Source organism: Orbicella faveolata, unplaced genomic scaffold (genome assembly GCF_042242905.1).
Source record: "Orbicella faveolata isolate gen_17 unplaced genomic scaffold, um_ofav_v1 contig_15, whole genome shotgun sequence".
Taxonomy (NCBI): domain Eukaryota; kingdom Metazoa; phylum Cnidaria; class Anthozoa; order Scleractinia; family Merulinidae; genus Orbicella; species Orbicella faveolata.
In genome coordinates, this window is record NW_028301542.1 from 10,210,890 (window position 1) to 10,232,230 (window position 21,341).

At 47.1% G+C, this 21,341-nt stretch overlaps 1 protein-coding gene across 1 annotated transcript in view; it reads right to left on the bottom strand.

Annotated features, from left to right (window-relative positions):
- LOC110051316 (alsin-like) overlaps window positions 1-21,341 on the bottom strand; it is a 79,607-nt gene that overhangs the window by 15,988 nt on the left and 42,278 nt on the right. The window contains exons 22-30 of the mRNA XM_089288374.1: window positions 20,694-20,771; window positions 20,393-20,520; window positions 19,809-20,088; window positions 18,950-19,107; window positions 17,493-17,753; window positions 14,966-15,014; window positions 13,536-13,600; window positions 13,388-13,451; window positions 13,124-13,212 (exon numbers count right to left, since the gene is read on the bottom strand). Of these exons, the coding sequence (XP_089144500.1) occupies window positions 13,124-13,212; window positions 13,388-13,451; window positions 13,536-13,600; window positions 14,966-15,014; window positions 17,493-17,753; window positions 18,950-19,107; window positions 19,809-20,088; window positions 20,393-20,520; window positions 20,694-20,771 (1,172 nt within the window). The remainder of the gene's footprint in view (window positions 1-13,123; window positions 13,213-13,387; window positions 13,452-13,535; window positions 13,601-14,965; window positions 15,015-17,492; window positions 17,754-18,949; window positions 19,108-19,808; window positions 20,089-20,392; window positions 20,521-20,693; window positions 20,772-21,341) is intronic.

Sequence of the window (21,341 nt, forward strand, 5' to 3'; positions counted from 1 at the left end):
AGGAAGGGTAAGGGAAAGCAAGACTAGGGAAGGTGGGGAGAGAAAGGGTAGGGAAGAGTAAGGAAGGGTAAGGGAAAGCAAGACTAGGGAAGGCGGGGAGAGAAAGGGTAGGGAAGAGTAAGCAAGGGTAAGGGAAAGCAAGACTAGGGAAGGTGGGGAGAGAAAGGGTAGGAAAGAGTAAGGAAGGGTAAGGGAAAGCAAGACTAGGGAAGGCGGGGAGAGAAAGGGTAGGGAAGGGTAAGGAAGGGTAAGGGAAAGCAAGACTAGGGAAGGCGGGGAGAGAAAGGGTAGGGAAGGGTAAGGAAGGGTAAGGGAAAGCAAGACTAGCGAAGGTGGGGAGAGAAAGGGTACGGAAGAGTAAGGAAGGGTAAGGGAAAGCAAGACTAGGGAAGGTGGGGAGAGAAAGGGTAGGGAAGAGTAAGGAAGGGTAAGGGAAAGCAAGACTAGGGAAGGCGGGGAGAGAAAGGGTAGGGAAGAGTAAGGAAGGGTAAGGGAAAGCAAGACTAGGGAAGGTGGGGAGAGAAAGGGTAGGGAAGAGTAAGGAAGGGTAAGGGAAAGCAAGAGTAGGGAAGGCGGGGAGAGAAAGGGTAGGGAAGAGTAAGGAAGGGTAAGGGAAAGCAAGACTAGGGAAGGCGGGGAGAGAAAGGGTAGGGAAGGGTAAGGAAGGGTAAGGGAAAGCAAGAGTAGGGAAGGCGGGGAGAGAAAGGGTAGGGAAGAGTAAGGAAGGGTAAGGGAAAGCAAGAGTAGGGAAGGCGGGGAGAGAAAGGGTAGGGAAGAGTAAGGAAGGGTAAGGGAAAGCAAGACTAGGGAAGGTGGGGAGAGAAAGGGTAGGGAAGAGTAAGGAAGGGTAAGGGAAAGCAAGACTAGGGAAGGTGGGGAGAGAAAGGGTAGGGAAGGGTAAGGAAGGGTAAGGAAGGGTAAGGGAAAGCAAGACTAGGAAAGGCGGGGAGAGAAAGGGTAGGGAAGAGTAAGGAAGGGTAAGGGAAAGCAAGACTAGGGAAGGTGGGGAGAGAAAGGGTAGGGAAGAGTAAGGAAGGGTAAGGGAAAGACAGACTAGGGAAGGCGGGGAGAGAAAGGGTAGGGAAGAGTAAGGAAGGGTAAGGGAAAGCAAGAGTAGGGAAGGTGGGGAGAGAAAGGGTAGGGAAGAGTAAGGAAGGGTAAGGGAAAGCAAGACTAGGGAAGGTGGGGAGAGAAAGGGTAGGGAAGAGTAGGGAAGGGTAAGGGAAAGCAAGACTAGGGAAGGTGGGGAGAGAAAGGGTAGGGAAGAGTAAGGAAGGGTAAGGGAAAGCAAGACTAGGGAAGGCGGGGAGAGAAAGGGTAGGGAAGAGTAAGGAAGGGTAAGGGAAAGCAAGACTAGGAAAGGCGGGGAAAGAAAGGGTAGGGAAGAGTAAGGAAGGGTAAGGGAAAGCAAGACTAGGAAAGGCGGGGAGAGAAAGGGTAGGGAAGGGTAAGGAAGGGTAAGGGAAAGCAAGACTAGGGAAGGCGGAGAGAGAAAGGGTAGGGAAGAGTAAGGAAGGGTAAGGGAAAGCAAGACTAGGGAAGGCGGGGAGAGAAAGGGTAGGGAAGAGTAAGGAAGGGTAAGGGAAAGCAAGACTAGGGAAGGTGGGGAGAGAAAGGGTAGGGAAGAGTAAGGAAGGGTAAGGGAAAGCAAGACTAGGGAAGGTGGGGAGAGAAAGGGTAGGGAAGAGTAAGGAAGGGTAAGGGAAAGCAAGACTAGGGAAGGTGGGGAGAGAAAGGGTAGGGAAGAGTAAGGAAGGGTAAGGGAAAGCAAGACTAGGGAAGGCGGGGAGAGAAAGGGTAGGGAAGAGTAAGGAAGGGTAAGGGAAAGCAAGACTAGGGAAGGTGGGGAGAGAAAGGGTAGGGAAGAGTAAGGAAGGGTAAGGGAAAGCAAGACTAGGGAAGGCGGGGAGAGAAAGGGTAGGGAAGAGTAAGGAAGGGTAAGGGAAAGCAAGACTAGGGAAGGTGGGGAGAGAAAGGGTAGGGAAGAGTAAGGAAGGGTAAGGGAAAGCAAGACTAGGGAAGGCGGGGAGAGAAAGGGTAGGGAAGGGTAAGGAAGGGTAAGGGAAAGCAAGACTAGGGAAGGCGGGGAGAGAAAGGGTAGGGAAGAGTAAGGAAGGGTAAGGGAAAGCAAGACTAGGGAAGGTGGGGAGAGAAAGGGTAGGGAAGAGTAAGGAAGGGTAAGGGAAAGCAAGAGTAGGGAAGGCAGGGAGAGAAAGGGTAGGGAAGAGTAAGGAAGGGTAAGGGAAAGCAAGACTAGGGAAGGCGGGGAGAGAAAGGGTAGGGAAGGGTAAGGAAGGGTAAGGGAAAGCAAGAGTAGGGAAGGCGGGGAGAGAAAGGGTAGGGAAGAGTAAGGAAGGGTAAGGGAAAGCAAGACTAGGGAAGGTGGGGAGAGAAAGGGTAGGGAAGAGTAAGGAAGGGTAAGGGAAAGCAAGACTAGGGAAGGCGGGGAGAGAAAGGGTAGGGAAGAGTAAGGAAGGGTAAGGGAAAGCAAGACTAGGGAAGGTGGGGAGAGAAAGGGTAGGGAAGGGTAAGGAAGGGTAAGGAAGGGTAAGGGAAAGGAAGACTAGGGAAGGCGGGGAGAGAAAGGGTAGGGAAGAGTAAGGAAGGGTAAGGGAAAGCAAGACTAGGGAAGGTGGGGAGAGAAAGGGTAGGGAAGAGTAAGGAAGGGTAAGGGAAAGCAAGAGTAGCGAAGGTGGGGAGAGAAAGGGTAGGGAAGAGTAAGGAAGGGTAAGGGAAAGCAAGACTAGGGAAGGTGGGGAGAGAAAGGGTAGGGAAGAGTAAGGAAGGGTAAGGGAAAGACAGACTAGGGAAGGCGGGGAGAGAAAGGGTAGGGAAGAGTAAGGAAGGGTAAGGGAAAGCAAGACTAGGGAAGGTGGGGAGAGAAAGGGTAGGGAAGAGTAAGGAAGGGTAAGGGAAAGCAAGACTAGGGAAGGCGGGGAGAGAAAGGGTAGGGAAGAGTAAGGAAGGGTAAGGGAAAGCAAGACTAGGGAAGGTGGGGAGAGAAAGGGTAGGGAAGAGTAAGGAAGGGTAAGGGAAAGCAAGACTAGGGAAGGTGGGGAGAGAAAGGGTAGGGAAGAGTAAGGAAGGGTAAGGGAAAGCAAGACTAGGGAAGGTGGGGAGAGAAAGGGTAGGGAAGAGTAAGGAAGGGTAAGGGAAAGCAAGACTAGGGAAGGCGGGGAGAGAAAGGGTAGGGAAGAGTAAGGAAGGGTAAGGGAAAGCAAGACTAGGGAAGGTGGGGAGAGAAAGGGTAGGGAAGAGTAAGGAAGGGTAAGGGAAAGCAAGACTAGGGAAGGCGGGGAGAGAAAGGGTAGGGAAGAGTAAGGAAGGGTAAGGGAAAGCAAGACTAGGGAAGGCGGGAAGAGAAAGGGTAGGGAAGAGTAAGGAAGGGTAAGGGAAAGCAAGACTAGGGAAGGCGGGGAGAGAAAGGGTAGGGAAGAGTAAGGAAGGGTAAGGGAAAGCAAGACTAGGGAAGGTGGGGAGAGAAAGGGTAGGGAAGAGTAAGGAAGGGTAAGGGAAAGCAAGAGTAGCGAAGGTGGGGAGAGAAAGGGTAGGGAAGAGTAAGGAAGGGTAAGGGAAAGCAAGACTAGGGAAGGTGGGGAGAGAAAGGGTAGGGAAGAGTAAGGAAGGGTAAGGGAAAGACAGACTAGGGAAGGCGGGGAGAGAAAGGGTAGGGAAGAGTAAGGAAGGGTAAGGGAAAGCAAGACTAGGGAAGGTGGGGAGAGAAAGGGTAGGGAAGAGTAAGGAAGGGTAAGGGAAAGCAAGACTAGGGAAGGCGGGGAGAGAAAGGGTAGGGAAGAGTAAGGAAGGGTAAGGGAAAGCAAGACTAGGGAAGGTGGGGAGAGAAAGGGTAGGGAAGAGTAAGGAAGGGTAAGGGAAAGCAAGACTAGGGAAGGTGGGGAGAGAAAGGGTAGGGAAGAGTAAGGAAGGGTAAGGGAAAGCAAGACTAGGGAAGGCGGGGAGAGAAAGGGTAGGGAAGGGTAAGGAAGGGTAAGGGAAAGCAAGACTAGCGAAGGTGGGGAGAGAAAGGGTAGGGAAGAGTAAGGAAGGGTAAGGGAAAGCAAGACTAGGGAAGGTGGGGAGAGAAAGGGTAGGGAAGAGTAAGGAAGGGTAAGGGAAAGCAAGACTAGGGAAGGCGGGAAGAGAAAGGGTAGGGAAGAGTAAGGAAGGGTAAGGGAAAGCAAGACTAGGGAAGGTGGGGAGAGAAAGGGTAGGGAAGAGTAAGGAAGGGTAAGGGAAAGCAAGACTAGGGAAGGCGGGGAGAGAAAGGGTAGGGAAGAGTAAGGAAGGGTAAGGGAAAGCAAGACTAGGGAAGGTGGGGAGAGAAAGGGTAGGAAAGAGTAAGGAAGGGTAAGGGAAAGCAAGACTAGGGAAGGCGGGGAGAGAAAGGGTAGGGAAGGGTAAGGAAGGGTAAGGGAAAGCAAGACTAGGGAAGGCGGGGAGAGAAAGGGTAGGGAAGGGTAAGGAAGGGTAAGGGAAAGCAAGACTAGGGAAGGCGGGGAGAGAAAGGGTAGGGAAGAGTAAGGAAGGGTAAGGGAAAGCAAGACTAGGGAAGGTGGGGAGAGAAAGGGTAGGGAAGAGTAAGGAAGGGTAAGGGAAAGCAAGAGTAGGGAAGCCGGGGAGAGAAAGGGTAGGCAAGAGTAAGGAAGGGTAAGGGAAAGCAAGACTAGGGAAGGTGGGGAGAGAAAGGGTAGGGAAGGGTAAGGAAGGGTAAGGGAAAGCAAGACTAGGGAAGGCGGGGAGAGAAAGGGTAGGGAAGAGTAAGGAAGGGTAAGGGAAAGCAAGACTAGGGAAGGTGGGGAGAGAAAGGGTAGGGAAGAGTAAGGAAGGGTAAGGGAAAGCAAGAGTAGGGAAGGAGGGGAGAGAAAGGGTAGGGAAGAGTAAGGAAGGGTAAGGGAAAGCAAGACTAGGGAAGGCGGGGAGAGAAAGGGTAGGGAAGGGTAAGGAAGGGTAAGGGAAAGCAAGAGTAGGGAAGGCGGGGAGAGAAAGGGTAGGGAAGAGTAAGGAAGGGTAAGGGAAAGCAAGAGTAGGGAAGGCGGGGAGAGAAAGGGTAGGGAAGAGTAAGGAAGGGTAAGGGAAAGCAAGACTAGGGAAGGTGGGGAGAGAAAGGGTAGGGAAGAGTAAGGAAGGGTAAGGGAAAGGAAGACTAGGAAAGGCGGGGAAAGAAAGGGTAGGGAAGAGTAAGGAAGGGTAAGGGAAAGCAAGACTAGGGAAGGCGGGGAGAGAAAGGGTAGGGAAGGGTAAGGAAGGGTAAGGGAAAGCAAGACTAGGGAAGGCGGAGAGAGAAAGGGTAGGGAAGAGTAAGGAAGGGTAAGGGAAAGCAAGACTAGGGAAGGCGGGGAGAGAAAGGGTAGGGAAGAGTAAGGAAGGGTAAGGGAAAGCAAGACTAGGGAAGGTGGGGAGAGAAAGGGTAGGGAAGAGTAAGGAAGGGTAAGGGAAAGCAAGACTAGGGAAGGTGGGGAGAGAAAGGGTAGGGAAGAGTAAGGAAGGGTAAGGGAAAGCAAGACTACGGAAGGCGGGGAGAGAAAGGGTAGGGAAGAGTAAGGAAGGGTAAGGGAAAGCAAGACTAGGGAAGGTGGGGAGAGAAAGGGTAGGGAAGAGTAAGGAAGGGTAAGGGAAAGCAAGACTAGGGAAGGCGGGGAGAGAAAGGGTAGGGAAGAGTAAGCAAGGGTAAGGGAAAGCAAGACTAGGGAAGGTGGGGAGAGAAAGGGTAGGAAAGAGTAAGGAAGGGTAAGGGAAAGCAAGACTAGGGAAGGCGGGGAGAGAAAGGGTAGGGAAGGGTAAGGAAGGGTAAGGGAAAGCAAGACTAGGGAAGGCGGGGAGAGAAAGGGTAGGGAAGGGTAAGGAAGGGTAAGGGAAAGCAAGACTAGCGAAGGTGGGGAGAGAAAGGGTACGGAAGAGTAAGGAAGGGTAAGGGAAAGCAAGACTAGGGAAGGTGGGGAGAGAAAGGGTAGGGAAGAGTAAGGAAGGGTAAGGGAAAGCAAGACTAGGGAAGGCGGGGAGAGAAAGGGTAGGGAAGAGTAAGGAAGGGTAAGGGAAAGCAAGACTAGGGAAGGTGGGGAGAGAAAGGGTAGGGAAGAGTAAGGAAGGGTAAGGGAAAGCAAGAGTAGGGAAGGCGGGGAGAGAAAGGGTAGGGAAGAGTAAGGAAGGGTAAGGGAAAGCAAGACTAGGGAAGGCGGGGAGAGAAAGGGTAGGGAAGGGTAAGGAAGGGTAAGGGAAAGCAAGAGTAGGGAAGGCGGGGAGAGAAAGGGTAGGGAAGAGTAAGGAAGGGTAAGGGAAAGCAAGAGTAGGGAAGGCGGGGAGAGAAAGGGTAGGGAAGAGTAAGGAAGGGTAAGGGAAAGCAAGACTAGGGAAGGTGGGGAGAGAAAGGGTAGGGAAGAGTAAGGAAGGGTAAGGGAAAGCAAGCCTAGGGAAGGCGGGAAGAGAAAGGGTAGGGAAGAGTAAGGAAGGGTAAGGGAAAGCAAGACTAGGGAAGGCGGGGAGAGAAAGGGTAGGGAAGAGTAAGGAAGGGTAAGGGAAAGCAAGACTAGGGAAGGTGGGGAGAGAAAGGGTAGGGAAGGGTAAGGAAGGGTAAGGAAGGGTAAGGGAAAGCAAGACTAGGAAAGGCGGGGAGAGAAAGGGTAGGGAAGAGTAAGGAAGGGTAAGGGAAAGCAAGACTAGGGAAGGTGGGGAGAGAAAGGGTAGGGAAGAGTAAGGAAGGGTAAGGGAAAGCAAGAGTAGCGAAGGTGGGGAGAGAAAGGGTAGGGAAGAGTAAGGAAGGGTAAGGGAAAGCAAGACTAGGGAAGGTGGGGAGAGAAAGGGTAGGGAAGAGTAAGGAAGGGTAAGGGAAAGACAGACTAGGGAAGGCGGGGAGAGAAAGGGTAGGGAAGAGTAAGGAAGGGTAAGGGAAAGCAAGAGTAGGGAAGGTGGGGAGAGAAAGGGTAGGGAAGAGTAAGGAAGGGTAAGGGAAAGCAAGACTAGGGAAGGTGGGGAGAGAAAGGGTAGGGAAGAGTAGGGAAGGGTAAGGGAAAGCAAGACTAGGGAAGGTGGGGAGAGAAAGGGTAGGGAAGAGTAAGGAAGGGTAAGGGAAAGCAAGACTAGGGAAGGCGGGGAGAGAAAGGGTAGGGAAGAGTAAGGAAGGGTAAGGGAAAGCAAGACTAGGAAAGGCGGGGAAAGAAAGGGTAGGGAAGAGTAAGGAAGGGTAAGGGAAAGCAAGACTAGGAAAGGCGGGGAGAGAAAGGGTAGGGAAGGGTAAGGAAGGGTAAGGGAAAGCAAGACTAGGGAAGGCGGAGAGAGAAAGGGTAGGGAAGAGTAAGGAAGGGTAAGGGAAAGCAAGACTAGGGAAGGCGGGGAGAGAAAGGGTAGGGAAGAGTAAGGAAGGGTAAGGGAAAGCAAGACTAGGGAAGGTGGGGAGAGAAAGGGTAGGGAAGAGTAAGGAAGGGTAAGGGAAAGCAAGACTAGGGAAGGTGGGGAGAGAAAGGGTAGGGAAGAGTAAGGAAGGGTAAGGGAAAGCAAGACTAGGGAAGGTGGGGAGAGAAAGGGTAGGGAAGAGTAAGGAAGGGTAAGGGAAAGCAAGACTAGGGAAGGCGGGGAGAGAAAGGGTAGGGAAGAGTAAGGAAGGGTAAGGGAAAGCAAGACTAGGGAAGGTAGGGAGAGAAAGGGTAGGGAAGAGTAAGGAAGGGTAAGCGAAAGCAAGACTAGGGAAGGCGGGGAGAGAAAGGGTAGGGAAGAGTAAGGAAGGGTAAGGGAAAGCAAGACTAGGGAAGGTGGGGAGAGAAAGGGTAGGAAAGAGTAAGGAAGGGTAAGGGAAAGCAAGACTAGGGAAGGCGGGGAGAGAAAGGGTAGGGAAGGGTAAGGAAGGGTAAGGGAAAGCAAGACTAGGGAAGGCGGGGAGAGAAAGGGTAGGGAAGGGTAAGGAAGGGTAAGGGAAAGCAAGACTAGGGAAGGCGGGGAGAGAAAGGGTAGGGAAGAGTAAGGAAGGGTAAGGGAAAGCAAGACTAGGGAAGGTGGGGAGAGAAAGGGTAGGGAAGAGTAAGGAAGGGTAAGGGAAAGCAAGAGTAGGGAAGGCGGGGAGAGAAAGGGTAGGGAAGAGTAAGGAAGGGTAAGGGAAAGCAAGACTAGGGAAGGCGGGGAGAGAAAGGGTAGGGAAGGGTTAGGAAGGGTAAGGGAAAGCAAGAGTAAGGAAGGCGGGGAGAGAAAGGGTAGGGAAGAGTAAGGAAGGGTAAGGGAAAGCAAGAGTAGGGAAGGCGGGGAGAGAAAGGGTAGGGAAGAGTAAGGAAGGGTAAGGGAAAGGAAGACTAGGGAAGGTGGGGAGAGAAAGGGTAGGGAAGAGTAAGGAAGGGTAAGGGAAAGCAAGACTAGGGAAGGCGGGGAGAGAAAGGGTAGGGAAGAGTAAGGAAGGGTAAGGGAAAGCAAGACTAGGGAAGGCGGGGAGAGAAAGGGTAGGGAAGAGTAAGGAAGGGTAAGGGAAAGCAAGACTAGGGAAGGTGGGGAGAGAAAGGGTAGGGAAGGGTACGGAAGGGTAAGGAAGGGTAAGGGAAAGCAAGACTAGGGAAGGCGGGGAGAGAAAGGGTAGGGAAGAGTAAGGAAGGGTAAGGGAAAGCAAGACTAGGGAAGGTGGGGAGAGAAAGGGTAGGGAAGAGTAAGGAAGGGTAAGGGAAAGCAAGAGTAGGGAAGGTGGGGAGAGAAAGGGTAGGGAAGAGTAAGGAAGGGTAAGGGAAAGCAAGACTAGGGAAGGTGGGGAGAGAAAGGGTAGGGAAGAGTAAGGAAGGGTAAGGGAAAGACAGACTAGGGAAGGCGCGGAGAGAAAGGGTAGGGAAGAGTAAGGAAGGGTAAGGGAAAGCAAGAGTAGGGAAGGTGGGGAGAGAAAGGGTAGGGAAGAGTAAGGAAGGGTAAGGGAAAGCAAGACTAGGGAAGGTGGGGAGAGAAAGGGTAGGGAAGAGTAAGGAAGGGTAAGGGAAAGCAAGACTAGGGAAGGTGGGGAGAGAAAGGGTAGGGAAGAGTAAGGAAGGGTAAAGGAAAGCAAGACTAGGGAAGGCGGGGAGAGAAAGGGTAGGGAAGAGTAAGGAAGGGTAAGGGAAAGCAAGACTAGGAAAGGCGGGGAAAGAAAGGGTAGGGAAGAGTAAGGAAGGGTAAGGGAAAGCAAGACTAGGGAAGGCGGGGAGAGAAAGGGTAGGGAAGGGTAAGGAAGGGTAAGGGAAAGCAAGACTAGGGAAGGCGGGGAGAGAAAGGGTAGGGAAGAGTAAGGAAGGGTAAGGGAAAGCAAGACTAGGGAAGGCGGGGAGAGAAAGGGTAGGGAAGAGTAAGGAAGGGTAAGGGAAAGCAAGACTAGGGAAGGCGGGGAGAGAAAGGGTAGGGAAGGGTAAGGAAGGGTAAGGGAAAGCAAGACTAGGGAAGGCGGGGAGAGAAAGGGTAGGGAAGGGTAAGGAAGGGTAAGGGAAAGCAAGACTACGGAAGGCGGGGAGAGAAAGGGTAGGGAAGGGTAAGGAAGGGTAAGGGAAAGCAAGACTAGGGAAGGTGGGGAGAGAAAGGGTAGGGAAGGGTAAGGAAGGGTAAGGGAAAGCAAGACTAGGGAAGGTGGGGAGAGAAAGGGTAGGGAAGAGTAAGGAAGGGTAAGGGAAAGCAAGACTAGGGAAGGCGGGGAGAGAAAGGGTAGGGAAGGGTAAGGAAGGGTAAGGGAAAGCAAGAGTAAGGAAGGCGGGGAGAGAAAGGGTAGGGAAGAGTAAGGAAGGGTAAGGGAAAGCAAGAGTAGGGAAGGCGGGGAGAGAAAGGGTAGGGAAGAGTAAGGAAGGGTAAGGGAAAGGAAGACTAGGGAAGGTGGGGAGAGAAAGGGTAGGGAAGAGTAAGGAAGGGTAAGGGAAAGCAAGACTAGGGAAGGCGGGGAGAGAAAGGGTAGGGAAGAGTAAGGAAGGGTAAGGGAAAGCAAGACTAGGGAAGGCGGGGAGAGAAAGGGTAGGGAAGAGTAAGGAAGGGTAAGGGAAAGCAAGACTAGGGAAGGTGGGGAGAGAAAGGGTAGGGAAGAGTAAGGAAGGGTAAAGGAAAGCAAGACTAGGGAAGGCGGGGAGAGAAAGGGTAGGGAAGAGTAAGGAAGGGTAAGGGAAAGCAAGACTAGGGAAGGCGGGGAAAGAAAGGGTAGGGAAGAGTAAGGAAGGGTAAGGGAAAGCAAGACTAGGGAAGGCGGGGAGAGAAAGGGTAGGGAAGGGTAAGGAAGGGTAAGGGAAAGCAAGACTAGGGAAGGCGGGGAGAGAAAGGGTAGGGAAGAGTAAGGAAGGGTAAGGGAAAGCAAGACTAGGGAAGGCGGGGAGAGAAAGGGTAGGGAAGAGTAAGGAAGGGTAAGGGAAAGCAAGACTAGGGAAGGCGGGGAGAGAAAGGGTAGGGAAGGGTAAGGAAGGGTAAGGGAAAGCAAGACTAGGGAAGGCGGGGAGAGAAAGGGTAGGGAAGGGTAAGGAAGGGTAAGGGAAAGCAAGACTAGGGAAGGCGGGGAGAGAAAGGGTAGGGAAGGGTAAGGAAGGGTAAGGGAAAGCAAGACTAGGGAAGGTGGGGAGAGAAAGGGTAGGGAAGGGTAAGGAAGGGTAAGGGAAAGCAAGACTAGGGAAGGTGGGGAGAGAAAGGGTAGGGAAGAGTAAGGAAGGGTAAGGGAAAGCAAGACTAGGCAAGGCGGGGAGAGAAAGGGTAGGGAAGGGTAAGGAAGGGTAAGGGAAAGCAAGAGTAAGGAAGGCGGGGAGAGAAAGGGTAGGGAAGAGTAAGGAAGGGTAAGGGAAAGCAAGAGTAGGGAAGGCGGGGAGAGAAAGGGTAGGGAAGAGTAAGGAAGGGTAAGGGAAAGGAAGACTAGGGAAGGTGGGGAGAGAAAGGGTAGGGAAGAGTAAGGAAGGGTAAGGGAAAGCAAGACTAGGGAAGGCGGGGAGAGAAAGGGTAGGGAAGAGTAAGGAAGGGTAAGGGAAAGCAAGACTAGGGAAGGCGGGGAGAGAAAGGGTAGGGAAGAGTAAGGAAGGGTAAGGGAAAGCAAGACTAGGGAAGGTGGGGAGAGAAAGGGTAGGGAAGGGTACGGAAGGGTAAGGAAGGGTAAGGGAAAGCAAGACTAGGGAAGGCGGGGAGAGAAAGGGTAGGGAAGAGTAAGGAAGGGTAAGGGAAAGCAAGACTAGGGAAGGTGGGGAGAGAAAGGGTAGGGAAGAGTAAGGAAGGGTAAGGGAAAGCAAGAGTAGGGAAGGTGGGGAGAGAAAGGGTAGGGAAGAGTAAGGAAGGGTAAGGGAAAGCAAGACTAGGGAAGGTGGGGAGAGAAAGGGTAGGGAAGAGTAAGGAAGGGTAAGGGAAAGACAGACTAGGGAAGGCGCGGAGAGAAAGGGTAGGGAAGAGTAAGGAAGGGTAAGGGAAAGCAAGAGTAGGGAAGGTGGGGAGAGAAAGGGTAGGGAAGAGTAAGGAAGGGTAAGGGAAAGCAAGACTAGGGAAGGTGGGGAGAGAAAGGGTAGGGAAGAGTAAGGAAGGGTAAGGGAAAGCAAGACTAGGGAAGGTGGGGAGAGAAAGGGTAGGGAAGAGTAAGGAAGGGTAAAGGAAAGCAAGACTAGGGAAGGCGGGGAGAGAAAGGGTAGGGAAGAGTAAGGAAGGGTAAGGGAAAGCAAGACTAGGGAAGGCGGGGAAAGAAAGGGTAGGGAAGAGTAAGGAAGGGTAAGGGAAAGCAAGACTAGGAAAGGCGGGGAAAGAAAGGGTAGGGAAGAGTAAGGAAGGGTAAGGGAAAGCAAGACTAGGGAAGGCGGGGAGAGAAAGGGTAGGGAAGGGTAAGGAAGGGTAAGGGAAAGCAAGACTAGGGAAGGCGGGGAGAGAAAGGGTAGGGAAGAGTAAGGAAGGGTAAGGGAAAGCAAGACTAGGGAAGGCGGGGAGAGAAAGGGTAGGGAAGAGTAAGGAAGGGTAAGGGAAAGCAAGACTAGGGAAGGCGGGGAGAGAAAGGGTAGGGAAGGGTAAGGAAGGGTAAGGGAAAGCAAGACTAGGGAAGGCGGGGAGAGAAAGGGTAGGGAAGGGTAAGGAAGGGTAAGGGAAAGCAAGACTAGGGAAGGCGGGGAGAGAAAGGGTAGGGAAGGGTAAGGAAGGGTAAGGGAAAGCAAGACTAGGGAAGGTGGGGAGAGAAAGGGTAGGGAAGGGTAAGGAAGGGTAAGGGAAAGCAAGACTAGGGAAGGTGGGGAGAGAAAGGGTAGGGAAGAGTAAGGAAGGGTAAGGGAAAGCAAGACTAGGGAAGGCGGGGAGAGAAAGGGTAGGGAAGGGTAAGGAAGGGTAAGGGAAAGCAAGACTAGGGAAGGCGGGGAGAGAAAGGGTAGGGAAGAGTAAGGAAGGGTAAGGGAAAGCAAGACTAGGGAAGGCGGGGAGAGAAAGGGTAGGGAAGAGTAAGGAAGGGTAAGGGAAAGCAAGACTAGGGAAGGTGGGGAGAGAAAGGGTAGGGAAGGGTAAGGAAGGGTAAGGGAAAGCAAGACTAGGGAAGGCGGGGAGAGAAAGGGTAGGGAAGGGTAAGGAAGGGTAAGGGAAAGCAAGACTAGGGAAGGCGGGGAGAGAAAGGGTAGGGAAGAGTAAGGAAGGGTAAGGGAAAGCAAGACTAGGGAAGGTGGGGAAAGAAAGGGTAGGGAAGGGTAAGGAAGGGTAAGGGAAAGCAAGACTAGGGAAGGCGGGGAGAGAAAGGGTAGGGAAGAGTAAGGAAGGGTAAGGGAAAGCAAGACTAGGGAAGGTGGGGAAAGAAAGGGTAGGGAAGGGTAAGGAAGGGTAAGGGAAAGCAAGACTAGGGAAGGTGGGGAGAGAAAGGGTAGGGAAGAGTAAGGAAGGGTAAGGGAAAGCAAGACTAGGGAAGGTGGGGAAAGAAAGGGTAGGGAAGGGTAAGGAAGGGTAGGGGAAAGCAAGAGTAGGGAAGATGGGGAGAGAAAGGGTAGGGAAGAGTAAGGAAGGGTAAGGGAAAGCAAGACTAGGGAAGGTGGGGAAAGAAAGGGTAGGGAAGGGTAAGGAAGGGTAGGGGAAAGCAAGAGTAGGGAAGATGGGGAGAGAAAGGGTAGGGAAGCAAAGGGAAAAGGGTAGGAGAGTGTAGGGAAGGAAAGAGACAAGAAGGGTAGGGTAGGTCAAAGAATACAACTTTTAGCTAAGTAAACTACACCACAAGTGAATGAATGTGTGTTACCTTGCCCGGATGACCACAAACTGAAAGACTGGGAACAAATCGTCCAGAGACACTAGTTTTCTCTCTCCTTGCCAGAATGAACTAACGTCCTAGCCAAGCAATTATAACAAATTACTTTATTGAATGCTGAAACACACAAAAGGTTTCAGTGCATCTCACAAGTATGAAATTAAGGACAGGGGAATTAAGGGAAGTGAAAATTAGAAATTTTAACTGCAATTCTGGAAAGTGTTCGCAACAAGAGTAAACAAGAATGCAACCTACTTTATTTATCTGTTCAAAAGTTGTCTTTAGAACTCCAAGCTTCTCCATTGGACTAAATTTTGTACTGTAAGGAAAGTAATACATCTGGTTTATTAGTAAATAATAGATAATGAATGAAATGGTAGATATTGAAGTAGGAAAAAATTACCTAATCTGTTGAAGGGATTCTACAGCACTGATGTAATGCTCAGGCTCTCTGTTTTCCAGTTTCACCTAATAAACAACAACCCAAAACACAAATTGGTAAAAAGTTGGTGACTGAATGAACATCCTGCAACAAGGGAACGCCCGAGACTACAGAAATGACCGCGCAGCATTACAGAATTTTACAGCGGTCAAACGCACAAATGTAACGGCTCTTTTGGTTTGTGCAGCCTTGGAGTTCGTTAGAGTTTGAACCCGAAATGTATAAGACTTTTGAACGAAAAAGTTATAAGACTAGCGGAAGTAAATCAAATTACGAGCCCGTATACCTGAACAAAATGGCAACTGAACGAACAAAGTGGCAACTGAAGACACTGAACACTTGATTATGAAAGGCGACAATAAACATACTGCTGAACGCCAATGACAAATTAGAAATAGAAGCTGGGACTACAGCTGGTTCTTTTCCTAGAGAACTGAGACGCTAACTTACAAAGGTGGCTAAAACCATAAATTCCTAACATTGCATGGTATTATCTTAAATAAAAATTCTTTTAAATATTCCTGTGAGACACATCACCTTTTTATACATTTTAATTGTAAATATCTTTAACTTTGTACATACATTTAGTGTCTACACGTAATCACTGTTTTGTCTATTCATTCGTTAGTCGGATTTAATTTTAGTGGGTTTTGTAATTTATTGGTTAGTAACAGATGAAGAGCCCTTTTTTGTATGGATATTGTTAATAAACCATTATTATTATTATTATTATTATTACTATTATTATCATTATGATTAATATCATCATCATCATCATCATCATCATTATTAAAACGACTTTAGACAAACAGACAGATAGCCAGATAGATAGGCCGACAGGCAGATGGAAAGACACACAAACAGGAAGACAAAAAGACAAGCAGACAGATAGGCAGGCATTTAAACAGGCACACAGTCAGACAGACCGACAGACAGACAGACGGGCAGACAGACAGGCAGGCAGGCAGACAGACAGACAGGCAGGCAGACAGACAGGCAGGCAGGCAGGCAGACAGACAGGCAGGCAGACAGGCAGACAGACAGGCAGGCAGACAGACAGGTAGGCAGACAGACAGACAGGCAGGCAGACAGACAGACAGACAGACAGGCAGACAGAACAGACGGAATTAGCGTGCTATCAAACAAAGACAATAGAATATGACTAGTAATAAAGAGATCAAACTTTGTTCCACGTAGACTTACCAATCGCTTCCTTAGCTGAACACAAAAACTTAATCATATTACAGCAAAACACATTATGTCAAAACTTACTAATCAGGTGGGCAAGTAACTGCCATAAAAGCTTATTCAAAGACAACTCCACAAGACCAACTACAGCTATACCCTGGTTAAAGAGGGCATGATCACGAAAAATATTATGACGATTATACCTCGTTTGAGCGACTACCAATATCTTGTTCGTTTGTCAGCCAAAACTCCCTGAGAAACAAAATGATTATTTTACTTTATAATTATGTTGAAATCCCAGGAATTTTATAACAGCTATGGTGTCAACAATAAGTAGAAATATTTAATACCTTAACACTATATAATAACCCTCATTTTCACAATGATCAACGACCACAAATTAAATTCGTCAAGCAATTGTTTAAGAGCTTATGTTATGGACAGCACATCTTGAAAAATAAGCCAAGTATTCCCAATAGGAAAAAAGATAGCAGCTGTACATTTTACCATAATTACACGCGAACCTTACACAGCTGCCCTTAAAGTACAAGGAAAGCAATATTTTTGCAATATTCGTCCCTGTACTTACGACATACTGTATGCTAGGTTTGAAGATGTTAGAACTTTTCTGTACGTTTTTATAAGCGTTGCTCAAGTTTTCGTGCGCTAAGAATTATGGGTAAACGTACCAGTCGCCATCTTTTCTCCTAAGGAGGATTCCCCCTGTGAATACAACTACCTTGAAGAATACAACTACCTTGGTTACCTACAAGCGCGTCTTGGCCATTCGCTGGTCGTCTTGTTTTGTCTATTTTCAGTTTACTAATATGTTTTTCATGTCTTATTATAGACATGGAAAACTTTATATGACATTACATGACTTAGAAAATTACTTCATTGTGATTGGCTGAGAGCAGGCCAATTTATCGTTAATTCTTAATTTGCACTGCAAATTAACGCGCGCCTGTTCGCAATTTTCTCAGTCATATAGCTGGTGTAGCCCAAGGATATGAAATTGCCCCAGTTATTTTGATCGACTTTGCATGTTTGTGAACTTCGCATCGCATGCGATTTAAGTGCAGAAACAAGGGATCGTGACAAAAAAGCACATAGTGATCTGAACTATGTTTGGACAGAAAACGATACTCATCAACCTCCACTTTACCAGATCGCGAAAATCGAAAGATGTGGGAATATTAGAAGCAAAACTCTAACTTATTAATTCTGTACTGATCCGCATTAAATGTCTCTGGAGTGTTGACAGATTGTGTCGATGACGCGTCCATCGCGATGTGTGAAAATATTAAAGCTTAAGCTTCAATTCATGTTTGGATGAAAAGGAATAGATCGCAGCATATATGAAACTAGCGAGTTCTACGGTTTTCGTTTATTTTAATTATTCTACAAGCTTTAATAACGACGATTTCTCTTCATATAAGAATTCGACCAAGGAGATGAGAGTGCTAAGAAATGACATACCAAGTTAAAAATTAAGATGTCAAAATTAATCGTCCAGATTTACAAACTTTCACATACCGCACTAAGAACAAAAGCAAGAGTTGTAAAAGTCAAGCACGATCTCCTTCACATCGTTTTACATATAAATCAGAGTAAAGCATAACCACTAATCATTCTGACTGGAATCCACACGAAAAAGGACAGCTCGACGTCCTCGTGTTGTTCGTGGCGCAATGCACTCTGGTAAAATGTGGCACAGCGTACTCTGGTTAAATGCCATGTGGTAAAAAGTGATGAATTCAAGAATTCGTAGCCCCTTCTATATATTCTTCTTAAATCCTGATTATGCAATTTGCGTCACTTACTCAGGTTTTAAAAGGTCGAGTGCAAACATGCATAACAAATTTCTATTGTTCAGACGTTCTGTTCCTTAAAACTCAGAGAAATAATCACATACAAGTTCTCTTTTTTCCATTTCTCTTTCGCATTAGCCCATTCTTACTATCCAGACGTATTTAAATATAAACTACTCTCTCTGTGAGGTAATCGTTTCACCTCCAAGTCGAATATAATAATTTTGCAAAAAGGTCTAACAGGAAGCGAAGAAGTGATCAAGTGAATCTCCCATCCATGCCTACAATTCGGATTTTCCACGTTAAAAAGGGTAATGTTCTGACATTTTGTTAACATAAATGGGGAAAATCCAATCTTCAATTATGACAAGTGCTCCATTGTTCACGATCAGAAAATGCTTGAACAGCCAATCAATGCAATAGATTACAGCCACTGTTTCCTTATGGCTTTTAGACAAGGATGTCACTGGTAATGAACGCTTATGAATTTGCAAAACTATTGACTCATTGAAAATCATGTCAGGTTCTCTGAAAATGTCTTAAAGGAAAACTTAAATAAACCTTTGCATTAAAATATCTTGGTGGGAGGCGCGGTGGCCTCATGGTTAGTGCGCTCGTCTCCGGATCGAGCGGTCCGGGTTCGAGCCCTGACCGGGGACATTGTGTTGTGTTCTTGGGCAAGACACTTTACTCTCACAGTGCCTCTCTCCACCCAGGTGTATAAATGGGTATCGGCGAACTTAATGCTGGGGGTAGCCCTGCGATGGACTAGCATCCCATCCAGGGGGGAGTAGAAATACTCCTAGTCGCTTCATGCTACAGAAACCGGGATAAGCTCCGGCCTGGTGGGCCACTTGGCTCGTATGCAGACTTTTACCTTATTAAAATATCTCCTGCTTGAGTTTCTTGTCTTTCTTACCTTTGCATTCCCACATACGTCATTAGTGCCCAGTCAGAGCGCTTGTTCAGCTGTTGGATTCGTTCCCAGTATGCACTGTCGGCTCGCTCGTTATCTAATGCATACAATGTGAAGAGCGGTGGAAAGAGTCTGGGAAAGAGCAGGGGGTGCATCACCATGCTGCTTGTTAAACTTTCTTCTGTACCGTGATTGGCTACACCTGAAACTGTGTCTGTATGTAAAAGAACATATTCTTCATTGGGTAGCTCAGGGAATAGAAGCCTGCAAAGATAAGCAAAGAGCATTACTTGACTTGACCTTGCAGGTTAAATTAGTACACTCTTAGAGGAGCCACGGTTTGCGCATATCGAAAAGTTTAGCCTCAATTTTTCAAATTCACTGTTTGTAATCTGTGTTAATCTTCTCCATCGTTAGCCAACCTTGTTCCTTTATGGTTTATCATTATCTCTTTGGTGTTTTTCTATCTTTTTAAGCTGTTATTTTCAGGTTTCCTACCGTTTAAATGTTATTTTGTATGTGGCCAAAATAACTCAAAATACCGCGACTGAGCCCCTTTAAAGACTATTATCCCGTTTCCTCCCCGCATATGAGCAAGCAAACCACAACAGCAGCAGCAACAAGCACAAAGGCTGTGCGCTTTAATACTTGGTACATTTCTTTGCCGTTCTCCACAAAACAAAAGCATCAAATGACCACGATTCATGTATTTTCCCTTGCTTCTTCGCCTTCTTTGATATTGAAATATCAAAGAAGGCATCCTCACAGCGTTGGAGATTTTCCTTCGCTTTGTAAAGAAAACATAAACAAATCCTCCTCGAAATATTCACGGAAGAAGTGGGTACCATGTCTAAAAATAACTTAACACGGATTACCTTGGGTATAAAGCCTATATGGGGGATTAATTCTCTAACCATGGTGAGCTCTTGGGAACAGGTATTACACAAACACACAACAGACCATCGCCCATTGTCTCTTGCGACAATGGTATCATTTGTCACGGAACTCGCATAGAACTTCAGTGGGGCATTTAGTGTACATGAATGGTCGATAAGAAGCATTTTTGGCCGTTTTCCTAGTTTGGGTGGGCAAGTACCTATTATCACTTTGCAATAAAATGATGGAGGCATGTCTCGAGTTTATTTCACACTTAGTATTATAAACGGTGAAGAAATTTTTTAATGTGAAACCTCTACTGATCTGATGAGTGTAAAACTTTAACTTGCTTAATGATTATTCATAGCATTTGCGTACAGTAAAAATACAAACACACTAGATATAAAAAAATTACAAGTAACGTACAATTTACTACAAGACACTAAAACACACATTATGACCGTGACATCACAACACGCTTATAAAACGAAGATAACGAAACAAAGTACCCCAACAGGTAAAGTGTAACAGTGAGTTGCAATTCTTAAACACCAGTGTAACATAAAACAATACGAATATCTTACCGCACCATGTTGTATACCCTTTCAACAAAAGATTTGACCTCAGCTACAGCGTGAGCCAGCAGCCTCCTGTGAGTGCCCATACCAACATAACTGGCTCGAAACACATCAATCAAGCCATTTACAAGTTGTCCCAAAGGGTGCTGCCTTACGTCAAATGCCTGCAGAAGGAAACAGAATGCAGGATATTTAGTGGAATCTTAAATTTTCAGGACTTATTTTGAATGGTATAGTATTGCACCAAAAAGAGGTGCTATCTATGAATCAAAGCAAAGACAAACTTCAGGTACTGGACGTTGAATTTAATAAACAATTAAATGAGCTTGAGATGTTTAACGATAAGGACTATCATCAACTATCACTTCACAGAAATCTCGAGCTCATAATCTAATTGTTAAATAGTAAATGATAACTCAGCTAGTCATATTGCAGCATTTGCAGTAGTATACGAGTAGAACTCCATTAAATTAGTTCTTGTTACAGAATGAGTCCAAAAAAATTACCCACCAATCTACTTTTACCTTTAGCTACCTTTAGCTTATAGACTGTATGACGTTTACCTGTCTTACTGGGAACAGCTCCATTGAAGTTCTTATAAACAAAGCTACTGATCGAATTATCAAAATGAAACCTTGATAAAACTAGGCTTGATATTAAACTTCTTGAGGTGAAGGAAATTCTTTTGCTGTACATCATAACCAAGCAGACCTCTGGGATTAACCTAATTACAACTATTAAGAGTGTACTGAATGCTGCTACGTCCAGAGGCTTTTAATTCACAAATAAATAACTCATGCACGCCTTACACAGCAACATTACATTGATACATACACACTTTCCATTATATCCTCGCCAAGCTTACCTTTGTTAGATAAAGATGCAATTTCTGCAAGTCCACAGTGTTTTTGGCAGTTTGTGCCATCTCATTGTTGATGTTCAACAATTCTTGGATAATTTCCTGCTCACCGCGTGACAGTTTAGAGTCAAGCTTGCTTTTTAAGGCAGCTGATATAGACTGCCACACAACTGTCAAGTCAGGATCCCGGTCACCACAACAACCAAGGGCTTCACGGCACTGGGAAAATAATGACACCCACTTCTTCTCAGGTGGAATGGTGTATTTGGTGTTTGTCATGGTAGATCTGTGAATGTAAAAAGAAAATTAAAATACCTCATACAGTAGGCATCATTACAGAACTGTGAAATAGCATACCTCCTTTTGGTTTTACAACTGAAATATATGTGATACATAATAAGAGAAACACATTGATAGAAAAGAGGCCAGATGTCACAAGAAAACACAACATAACAGTGCCTGGGTGCTTAAATGCTTAAAAGCCAATGTTAATGTTGAACAGGTATATTATTTTCAAAGGCACGAGGAGGACCACAGAATCTTAAGAACAAGAAACCACACGTGTCACACAAAATAATGCTAGCAGAGACCTTGGTGAATTGCTGGCTTTGCCTGTTGCTTCTAACTTATGAAATGTGCCATTAATTCGTATTCCATTTCCCCATTGGCCAGTAAATGTACCGTCTATGTAATCTCCATTTGGCATAGTAAGTACTCCCTGAAAAAAAAAAAAAAAAAAAACTTAGCTGTTTATTGAAATGTTCAGATAACAATATTTCAGTATATAGAGTGGAAGAGTATTTAAACAAGCCAAAATGTCAAAGCACTATGAAAACTGTGAGTTGTCAAAATATTGTTACTTGGAATATTTATACAGATTTCAAAACATACCTTGCCAGACAACAAACATTCCCCAACAAATTCTCCTTCAAATTTTGTGTTATCATCAGACAGTAGAACACCATCACCCTAACAAATAAAGGAAATAATTTTAATGGTATCCACGAAAGAAACATTTAGCTCAATCGTAACTACGAAAGAAGAACAAAAGTTAACAGGCATGATCTATATTCCAATTTAAGAGACAGAGGAGATAGCAGTTGACACTGCAGTCTGGTTTTGAGAATCGTGAAGGACCTCTGAGTATCGTAGCACCTGTACCTCTCCTGAATAAGATTCTTCAGTATAAAATCAAAGATTACCTTAACTGACAAATTATCAATGCATGTATTTGTTACCAAAGCCAAATTGGGAAAACAGACAAAAAGGTTAGTGTTAAGAAGACAGTTCCGAAGTGGCGTGACGCGCGAATTGCGCGCACGCGCACGGAAACATTTTGAATTTAAGGACAGTGTCTACTAAGTACAAAGGTTTCTGCGCCAGGGTAGGACCACACGGAAAAAGTAGATCTTTACAAGGGCCATTGGAATCCACAAAGAAAAGGGGGGGGGGGTAGCCACACATTTTTTCGAGATAATTAGCCTTGAATCTCAACAAAAATGCTAACATCAGCATTTTTCTGAAAAAAGAAGGAGAGGA